This window comes from Clavelina lepadiformis, chromosome 4, assembly GCF_947623445.1.
Source record: "Clavelina lepadiformis chromosome 4, kaClaLepa1.1, whole genome shotgun sequence".
In the NCBI taxonomy this organism is placed as follows: domain Eukaryota; kingdom Metazoa; phylum Chordata; class Ascidiacea; order Aplousobranchia; family Clavelinidae; genus Clavelina; species Clavelina lepadiformis.
The window spans coordinates 5,081,782-5,092,449 of NC_135243.1; the positions used below are offsets into that span (position 1 = coordinate 5,081,782).

General features: G+C 34.9%; 2 protein-coding genes across 2 annotated transcripts; both read right to left on the reverse strand.

Annotated features, from left to right (window-relative positions):
• Window positions 1-1,853: 1,853 nt before the first annotated feature.
• On the reverse strand, window positions 1,854-2,777 carry LOC143453481 (uncharacterized). The gene is made up of 3 exons (XM_076954832.1): window positions 2,689-2,777; window positions 2,325-2,535; window positions 1,854-2,116 (listed from the first exon to the last, which is right to left on the reverse strand). Exons 2-3 carry the CDS (start codon window positions 2,469-2,471, stop codon window positions 1,949-1,951), a joined length of 315 nt encoding a protein of 104 aa, XP_076810947.1. The 5' UTR covers window positions 2,472-2,535; window positions 2,689-2,777; the 3' UTR covers window positions 1,854-1,948.
• Window positions 2,778-2,891: 114 nt separating this feature from the next.
• LOC143452968 (uncharacterized) lies at window positions 2,892-4,050 on the reverse strand. The gene is made up of 5 exons (XM_076954124.1): window positions 3,817-4,050; window positions 3,617-3,716; window positions 3,362-3,412; window positions 3,115-3,240; window positions 2,892-2,934 (listed from the first exon to the last, which is right to left on the reverse strand). The coding sequence occupies exons 1-5, from the start codon at window positions 4,031-4,033 to the stop codon at window positions 2,892-2,894; spliced, it is 537 nt and encodes a 178-aa protein (XP_076810239.1). The 5' UTR covers window positions 4,034-4,050.
• Between the last annotated feature and the right edge of the window lie 6,618 nt (window positions 4,051-10,668).

The following is a 10,668-nucleotide window of genomic DNA, read 5'->3' on the forward strand; positions in this document are numbered from 1 at the left end:
TTAGGGGTTATCTTTGAACAAACTTTATAATTTGTAAATTTTTCTATGTTTTACTTTTTTAGTTTACCATACTGATTACCTTTGTACTGTAGTTCACATCATAGTGTAACACAAGTAAAACATCAAATCAAGTGTAAAAAAATTGTAGACATTAATTTTATCTATGACATCACATAGGCCTATTACCGGTACTGTACAATTTGCAGTGTACATACATTCACACTGTGTGAGAGTGGAAACATCACCAAAATTAAAGTAAGGAGGAAACTTAGGATATATATTGCCATACTATGCCATGTATGTGTAATTTCTATAAATTTTACATAGGCTACCACATCCATATTGTACCATCCCAGATAGCACGTCGCTCGAGGGCCGACGTCGAGCCGCTAGCTTGCTTTTGGCGGCCCACAAACGATAATCGCTGAAGGACCAACTTCGTTTTGTTCAGCGGGCCTAGGTCGGGTAGGGAGCAACAAAATCTTTGTCGGACCTCGGTCGGCGAGTTAGCTACGATCTCCTACGAGCCGACTTTGGGCCTACCAACAATCACTAACACACAGGGTTTTTATGCAGTTCAGCAAAAAGTTTATTTTTTCAAATTTGAAAGTTCTACCAGCAAACACAATATTTTATTATAATCACTATCATCATCCGCTATCATCACTTGTAGAAGGTGAGTCGAAATTCATGAAATACAATTGTCTGCGCGTGGCTTCATCTTTCCGCTCTTTATCTAAAACATTTTTGTAATGAAATATATTGCATAATGTTTCTTTACTATCTACAAAATTAAAAATGCAAAGTAAAACGTTCTGCAATACATGATATGAACATCACGCACGCATGCCACACAGCTTACCCATTTTGTTCTTCATTCTTTTTAGCCGTCCCCCTTCCCTATCACTAGCATTTTTTAACCATTTCTTGATCTCGCAGATACTCTCTGCTTCCTTAATACCCGATTTCTTGTCAGCATCTAAAGTATAATGACATAAAAACAAAATACTGGAGTAAACATCATCGACAGATAGGCCTAATAAGGTACCTGTACCGAATAAGGCCCACCTAACACTTTTTTGAAAATAACTCAAGAACCATAAATGAGAACAGACTGGAAAATCGTATTCTATTAGTGAGGGTATATGACTACAACATATTAAAACCACAATACCTGACAACCCCCCAAAAATTTTTTATAAAGAAATTAAAAATTCCAAAAAATGGGCCTTATTAGGAGCATAGGCTCCTAATAAGGCCCACCAATTTTGTGAGTATTTTGATTCAAAACATAGTAATAGACAACATATAACATTATTAGAAATTTCACATTTTAAGTTGTACAAACATTTAAAAAGATTCCACTAGGCGCATCAAAGTAACTGCAACAATTTGCCAACTGATGACTGGAACCACTCTTGAAGTCTGGACATCAATTAGCCAAGCATCTTGTATGGGCCTTATTACGTGCATGTGGCATCCACGAAAAAAATGTCACATTTTTATCATCAGAAAAATTTTAGCAAACAAAAGTGCATTATCCTTTTCAATACTAAGTTGGTTGTTACATGAAAACTTCAGCCGGCTGACAACAGTTCATTTAACCAGCCAAATTCTCACTTACTTTTTTTCTAAATTAACAAAACCACCTTAACTGCAAATATCAAATTTTTGTTGTGCTCTAGCGAATCGGTTGATCACGTGACAAGGATGAAATCTGGTAAACCATCATGAATTTATATTAGTTTTTATGTAGGGACAAAATCTTTCATTTATTTGCACGGGTTTGCGAAATATGAGCAATGGGCCTTATTAGGGACCGGGCCTTATTCGGTACAGGTACCTTAGTAAATAACACTCACAATACATCTTAAAACAATTAAGAAGCGGTAAGCAACCTAAAAAATCAAAACATGACTTAGCAAAACCATCAACACTCAATTTTGACTTATTCACCTATAACAGCTTTTGCGAGTTGTGATGAATGCATTCCTGTCTTATGACCCTTTCCCATCCAATTACAATTGGTTGCCAGTTCACAGGTCAACAATTTGCTCAACATCATGCTGATAACATCTTTTGCTGTTATGCCACCTATTGTTTCTAGATAGGAAATCTGAAAAAAATCCTGATAAGAATCAATTGTTTGGCGGCATTATGTTACTGGTTACATGTCATGCTTTTACATGGAAGCATTATCAAAGTTGAAAAAAATGTCAACGTAGTCCCCCATAGCAATTAGATAAAAGAGATGAAAATACTCAATATTCATATTATTATTTAATTATCAGTAACTTGCATATTAACCTACATGTTGCACTTACAAAAACATGCGCTTGTGATTTCTCTGCTAGCAGTGATTCCACCCTATCAAAATCCTCAAATGAATCTATCGGCAAGTTGAAGTGTTCCACCGAAGAAGTGGACGGTATCTGCCCTTCCACAAATTGGCGATGAAGAGACTGGAGCATTACACTGTTTTGTTTTACTTGTCTCCAAATTCTTTCAAGTAAGAGAATAGTAGATGGTCTCTCACTGTTCAAATATTTGCGCAACATCACCAAGAGCTTGTGACACATGATAATTGGTAGCCCACCAAAGAGTTTTACAAAACCACTTTTACTTTACTCCTTTTTACATGCAATTATTCCGGGAAAATTTATTTAGTTCTGTACAACTTAAACTTACCGTTCTGTGGGCAATTGATGTGACGCACTTGCCTGTACATCAGTTTCTTGAGAAGTCACAGAACTGCAAAAAACATGAAGTGTGTATTGTTAGTATTAAATACATCATTTAGTGAAATACGCATATTATAATGGTCTGATACGGGCACGACAAATAAAGATTGCAGTTAGTACAGTACTGGAAATATTGCATGTCAAATTTGTTTACCTTGTAACTAAAATGGGTGTTGAAAAAGAAGTATTTGCACTGCCAAAACAAAGAAATTGGTAGCATAGCTTATCACTTCTAAATTTTGAAGATAAAATACTTTCATTTTTTTACCTTTAACATTAATGTAAAGATTGGTAACTTTTATATGTAGCCCATAACTATTTTAAAAAATTACATATTATTTATAATAACAGCAATATCGAGAATAATGTATACCTACTTTCCTGGGTGTTAGGTATTTCTGGAACAACAGGTGGTGGTGTTGAATGTTGTAAAAACAATTTTTTCCTTTTGGGTTTGGATTGGTCTGATTCCCAGTGGTTACTGCAGTAAATATGTTCACTAATGTGCAAATCACTACTTTAGACAGTCATAACATGTATAATAATAATTAATCAGGTAATTTATCAAGCATTTGCACTTTGTTTATTTCATCATCCAAGGTCAATTCTGTTTACTTTACCTGGCATCATTGTCAGAATTTGAATCTTCAAGTCGAGATGGAGGTCGAATTCTGATAAAAAATATGTATATATATGTTTTTGTTTCAACAAAATATTTGAAAAATGTGCGAGTTTGAATACTTCATTACAAATAAATTATGTAATTTATTTAGTCACATATTTTTAGTTGTCAAATGCTACTCACAGAAAACCTATCTTCATTTCTTAAATTGCTAAGTGTCCAACCGCATAATTTGTTTTTTTATCTGACTTACTTCCTTTTACTTTCAACGTCGGTAGTGTCTAAATCTTCTGAGCAGATATGAGTTGCATTTACTGCTTTTTCACACTTTTTTCTAGCACTCTTATAATTATCTGGGAATAATTAAAAAACATGTTTAATTTAACACAGGCGATTGATCCATTGAAACAAAGCAAGTAGGCTTTGCTTTACAACAAATTTCAATATAACTACCCGTTTCCTTCAAGATTTTAGCAGCAAATTGATTCCAATCTCCACATGGTGGAATGCCTTTTTCTACTGCCCTGCAAACAGCTGTTCCCTTGATTGCACCTTTAGGGGGCCAGAAGCAAGTTATTCCATCCTTTGTAGCCTTTATCCATGACTTATGAACGACGGCGACACTGTCTTCTTCATAGAAGTGCACAATTGCAAACTTTTTATTACTCATTGTTAATAAATTTTCTTAATTTCCGATGTTATAAAGAATCAACTTTGGTGAAAAACATGAAACATGACAAACTTGATTTGACAAGCACTTTTTTAATTCACCCACAAAAATTAAGAATGGTTAATATACATCATTTAAGTTTTACGCAGAAATCAATCTTTCAGCTGCCACCATAAGCAGTAATAATACAGCAACCGGATCCGATCTTTCTTCATCGCTTTGCTGGAAAAATATGTTATGCCGTTCAGCTCGTGCTGCAGCATGCCGACGCAGGGTTCTATCGGAAACTATACTGGTATGCATGTTTTGTGCTGAAGCCATGGTTAACCTAAAAAAATGACACTTTTATTAGTCAAACTAGAAACTATTATACATTACAAGTGCAAAATTACACACCTTAATTCTATTTTACACAAGTTCCAGAGAGACTCAAAATACACATGAGGGGGCTTTTTTATCCTCCGTCTAAAATACATGTTTCGCTCATGATAAAGTTACAAAACTTGGCAGTCTTGGACACCTAGCCTAGGTTTATTATTGGACCTCTTCAGATATTGACTTTGCTTGCATGACTTAGTACGTATTTCTTTCTTATAGGGCACATTTTATTTCGAGATTTTGCCTCATTCGAAATTTGGTGGATGTCTTTTATATGCCAAATGGTTTGAAATATAAGCTATACTTTTGTTGAATATTGATTTATAATCCTGAAACGGAAAACAACCTGCCTTAAGCAAATGACGCAGCAGTAGGCCTAGTCGAAAAACACACGTACTAAGCTACGTGACTAAGGCCATTAGCCTATACCAAACTCTTTACGTAGCCTAGCGTGCAGACAGACGCACATTAACCAATCAACGAGTCTCGTGCATGTGTATGTTTTATGATAAGATCTAATCCAACTACAATTGGTACATATAACATTTGGATTTGTATCAAATCTCTAACCACTTATCAGCAGCAATACTATATAATAAACCGAACTATGGTTTAAAATCCACCAGAAAACAATTTTTGCCTGCCTTCATATCTTTTAAATGTTACATCCTCAATCCAAACTATTGTATCGTACTATATCCTATCTCATTGTTCAAACTAGACGGCGACAATCAAACTTGCTGACGACCATAGCCTCAAAGCAGAAAAAAACATTAAAATGATATCGATTTGATAACTTAGAAATAAATGTTTATTTAATTGTTAAACAAAAACTCAGAATAAACAAAGAAGTATAATACGTATTATATTCAAAATATCTGAATAAAAAAGCCAGGGGTGTTATTACTATAGGAATTACTATAATTATTATAATTGTTAGTTTGTTACCAACATTTAGTGATAAAACCTTTCCGACTGTTACGAACCTCATTAAATAATAACATTTATATTTTAAAAATATTAAATAAAACTAAGTTATGTATGTTTAATCATTATTTTGTTCTAAACGGTTTTATGGCATCATCTAACATCACTAATGGACCTCCGTCGGCCCGACAAAGATCTTTTGGACAGCGTAAAAACACCGTGTCTAGCTTGCTACCCATTAGCGGCAGAGGAGCTACAATCGCTATAGCGAGAATAGCTCGTTGTAGTTGTCGGACCGACAACTACGTGCTATCTGGGATTTGTTTAGGCTTATGGTTATGAAGAGGATATTAGAGATGATGGAGAAGTTTCACTCTTTTTTGGATCTTCAATTGATTTTGAAGATGAAATTAATTTGCTGGACTCTAAAAATCTTCGATGGGGCGAAGAAGTTGTTGATGACAAAATTCCGATTTCTTATAGAATAGAAGATAAGCTTAGTAAGTTTTGCGTTTCGAGTATGTACTCAAATCCTGTTTTTTGATTATTTTTAAGTATACACTTATTTACAGAATCAATTCCGTAAGTGGAATCAAAAAGGCTCAGAAGAAGTTTGAGGAGCTGACTTGTTTAAAATTTAAGTCTTACTCACCCTCATCACCTACTCACCACTTCAATTACAAGACGTCAGCACGTTGTTGGTATGGGACATGTGTTGATATTAGATCATTTTGTTTAACCTCACAATACCCTCAACGCACTTTTAAAAATGAATATTTTTAGAACGATGTTAATTTTTAGTACCAGTGGGTACATCATTTTTGATACATCATATTTGTTTATGAAAATAACATAATTTATTAGCATTTAGATTTAGCTGGCTAGCTTTTCATTGGCAGTAGGTCTTTAGAATTGTCAATTAACAACAAGCCCAATGTCGTTCAAAAGCGTGTATTAAACACATTGTTCATAAACCACAGGGCTGCAATGGGAAAAAGAACTACGCCAGAAGAAGACAACACGATTGGGCTCGCTGACGGATGCTATCAAATGGGAATTGTTTTTCATGAAATGATGCACACACTCGGCTTTTTCCATGAGCAAACAAGACCTGATCGTGATGAACATGTCAAAATTCTTTGGGAAAATATGAAAGAAATAAGAAAGAAAAAAACTGCTGGTCGAATCTAACAGTTTGGTAGGATAGGGTTGTTCTTTAACCCAAATCAACACTGAAATTCTTGCATTCGAAGTACACGCTCGTTTACAGAGATTGTAACTTTTACCGCTACCGAGCGGTAAAACACCGCGTTCATTTGCAAAAAGAAGGTCACATTGTGTTTTTTATCCTTTGAGGTCAATAGTCGTTTTTGTTTCATAAGTACCCCAAACCGATGAGATTATAGATAAAAAACACAATTGTCTAATACTTTAAGAAACAAACGACGACTAGGCATCGAACTTAGGGACTCAATTGAACAAAACGATTTGAATTGAATTTTAGCCAGACTTTGGAGACGACTTTTGCTGCACCTGGAAAAATTTCACCTAATAAAACTTTTTTTTGCAAACGCGTACAAATCAGCAAAACGAGAAAAGTTTTCCATAAGTTGTAATTGTTTCTTGTTGGTAAATCTTGTTGGTGTATTGGTATATTTCGTCTTTCTTTATGGTTTGGCTGCATATGTCAATTGATTGTATGCTTGACTGAAGTTACATTTTCCAAAAAACTCGGCTCGGTAATTGAGTTTGACGACTTACAACATCAATGAAAATATTTTTTTGTAAATTTTGGCAAATATTTAATAAATGAACACAAACGTATGCACACAAATAGATTTTATTTTAAGTTACATTGTACATGAAAGAAAAATCATTTTACCTTAGCGCTAGGACATAATTAACAATAACTGAATCGAGTCAAGTCAAGTGAAGTCTTTGCTAAAAGTGACCCCAGTTGTACTCGAATCAGTGCGATTCTGCGCGTAAACTTATCAACATGCTGAGTGATTGGCTGAGTATCGACTGAGAGATAAACCAAAGTACAGTGTAAACCATCACTCCAATGTTTCAGCAGGCTTGTTGACCAAAGTCGCTAAACAATAACTTGGTTGGTAAATAGAGGTAGGCTTGTTTTACGTTGTTTGCTGTGCCCTGTGTGTACGCTGCACATTTGTGTACAGCATAGGACTGTAATGGAAGGTGGGTATATTCTACCTTAACCTGTAAGGTTGTCCCACTTCACTACAATGTTTGCTTGTCGAATTGTTTATTGTGGGTGTTGATAATGAGTCTCACAAGGTCGTTGTCTGCTTTTCTCACCCACAGACGTAATTGTTCACCTAGTGTCTATCTTGATAGTGAAGTTTGATAGACTTCAGCAATAGTAACACATAAATGACAACTGTATATTCTGATTATATTGAAGCTTCTTTGAACGATTACATTTAGACAAAACTTTGTTACAGCAACTGCAGCATAGCTGCTAGTGCTACAACTTTAGAACACGAATGAATAAACAACTTTGTACATTAAGCGCAAGATACCAGGCACGACATTTATGTCACGATTTAAAACGATACACAGAAAGTCATGATTAGGCGACATGTAAAATAACGCTTCGCAAAGTAGACTTCCCAAACCAGGAAATATATATTATAATCCATCTGTGTGGTATAATATGCGCCGTACATCACAGGACATAGCAAATCTTTATAGACTTTACAGAGCAAATATATAATTTTCGAAAACGTTCACGTAACAACAAATTTACGAAACAAGCGTGATGTAAATGTTTCCATCATTGTTTTAATCAAAACTCAATGTTTCCATCACGTTATGAGAATTTAACATCCAGTATCACATTCTTTCAATGTCCTTCTGGTGGCAAAAACTTCAATAGGATAGTAAAGGCTGCCACTACAGTATCTAACCGGAAACAATTGTGCGTTCAAAGCTCTTTTTCGCAATTTCTTGTTAACCTAACTTAAATGTTATAACATAGCAACCTTAGGCTAACCTAAATGTTCCTTTCAATCGAAATCAAACGTTAATTAAACCCTTGTGATGATTTTATATTATAGTATATCTGAATGCGGCATAGAATATTTGTTTACGGAAATCGGCTTTATGAAACGTGATATAAATATCGAACAGACGACTTCCTGTTTACCGCTGAGTCGTGATATAAATTTCGTGGTTGTGTATTTTGCGTTCCTTCTTTTTACCAGTTGCTGATTCGTGTACTGAGATGTAGCTGCAACATACTTGCAGCAGTGAAAGCTTTAGGCTGTTGCTGCTGAGCCAATGTTTTGTCTAAATGTAATCGTTCAAAGAAGCTTCAATATAATCAGAATATACAGATGTCATTCTTGTGTTACCATTGCTGAAGTCTACCAAAGTTCACAATTAAGATAGACGATTAAGTTTGTGGGTGAGAAAAGCAGACTACGACCTTATGAGACTCATGTTCAATCACCCACAATAAACACTTCATCAAGCATAAATTGTAGTGGAGTGGGACAACCTTACAGGTTAAGGTACCATATACCACTTTTCATTACACCCTAAATAACTAAGATCAATTTTTTGCATATTAATTTTTCTAACCTAACCGCCTATCATTAACTATGGTTGCGTGAACTATAGCCTACTTTCAGTGAAATATTCACTTTTGACGATGAAAGATAAAGTAAACCGTATATGCGTGGATCTCAAATTAAGAATAACTGCAGTATATAAATTTTGATTCAATCAGTGACGTATTTGGAATTGCGTTGAAAGAGGAAGGCAAAGCTGGTACTAAATTCCACAGCTTGTCTTCCGTAACGAAAATGCGCAAAGCCACTGATAAAGTGACCACCTCAAAAACTGCTTTAAAACGACTTGAAATAAAATGTGATTTCGTATTTATACGACTTGTTGCTGAAACCTAATAAAAAAGAACTGAATAAACTCAAGTCATTTACATAATTTCTTAGAAAGGGTTTCGACGGAAGCAAAAAATGGCTTTCAATTAATAAAGTTGTTCGTATTCTGTACGACGACCTTGCGTTGAGGATCTTTATGGCCTTACAAACCGGAACAATACCGTAATGTGATAGTTTCACTTCTTTTTGGCAGAGTTTCAAAATGGTATACTGCAAAACATTTCTTTGCAAATGACCAAAGTCCATGTCAAGATTTTGTATAAGCCATGTTTTCGTACAGATATACATACTGTATGAATGGCCTCCATCCAAAACGTTGTTGAAAACCATATTTACTGTAAGTTAGGTATCACGAACGGTTTAACCATAATCTAATTTACATAAACATCTAATTTGAACGATCACAACTGGTTTTTCTTACTTTTTTAATATTTCGTTTTAGCTTTTTACACAGCAGTCATGTTTTCTTCAAACACCCGTTTGGGTTTCGCAAAGACCATACTGATACCAAGATTTTCTTCAGCCAGAAACTTCCCGCTTTTACGGCTAGTCTCTTATCTTCTTCTAACTTTTATTAGCATTCCAATTCTTAACTTCTGCGTGTGCCGAATAAACACAAAGGTATTTGCATCCCTTCAATAAAAATAACCGTCTTTCTTCTATTAAACCAAAACGTAGAATGACCAGTAAAAAAAATCTTGTCCACGAAACCACAACGTAATCAATTATTATCGTTAGGGTGTGAGATTAGAAATTACAAACAGCGTAACATGCCTCGATCGGAGGGAGTTATGGGTAAAGGCGTAAACCGTGTACGTGTGTCTACATCTACAATTTGTTAAAAACGATAAAAAGGGTCACAAGTGCCACAACGGTAAAATATTACTACACAATAACAAACTACACCGCAAACTACACTTTATAATACACTACACTTTATAATAAAATAAAAAATAGGTCTTTTTACAAGCCTATACGATGCTTTAATGTGTTTAAATTTTGTTTTTTGTAATTTAAGTTTGATGGCCGTACTGACGCTATTTACTTTTATACATTCTCAATATGTTCGCGACCACCTGCTTCAACGCAAATATTTGTCCCCTACATCGAAGGCGAAAAATAAACACAAATGAATGAATAGGCTTATATCATCGTAATCCACGTTTTTGCCTTTGATGCATTGCCCCATTTGCCTGACTTATTTGTAGTATGTATCATCGCTATTGCTTATATGTTCGCGACCAACTTCGTCAGCGCAATTTTTTGTCCTCCACAGGTCGTAGACTATATTTCCCTTTTCCTTAATATATAACATGCATAAATTAAAAAAAACATACTCGCCGATTGTGATTCCACTTATTTTTACTTTAGCAGTATAAAGACTCATCTTGCAAAGCTAAC

What these genes read in the sequence shown, in the direction of transcription:
- LOC143452968 (XM_076954124.1), bottom strand. Translation starts at nt 4,033, where the DNA reads ATGAGTAATAAAAAGTTTGCAATTGTGCACTTCTATGAAGAAGACAGT. An exon ending in GACGTTGAAAGTAAAAGGAA is followed by an intron (nt 3,413 to 3,616) that starts GTAAGTCAGATA and finishes ATTTTTTATCAG; the next exon opens with AATTCGACCTCCATCTCGAC. An exon ending in AATTCTGACAATGATGCCAG is followed by an intron (nt 3,241 to 3,361) that starts GTAAAGTAAACA and finishes TTTGCACATTAG; the next exon opens with TGAACATATTTACTGCAGTA.
- LOC143453481 (XM_076954832.1), bottom strand. Translation starts at nt 2,471, where the DNA reads ATGCTCCAGTCTCTTCATCGCCAATTTGTGGAAGGGCAGATACCGTCC. An exon ending in AATCACAAGCGCATGTTTTT is followed by an intron (nt 2,117 to 2,324) that starts GTAAGTGCAACA and finishes GATTTTTTTCAG; the next exon opens with ATTTCCTATCTAGAAACAAT.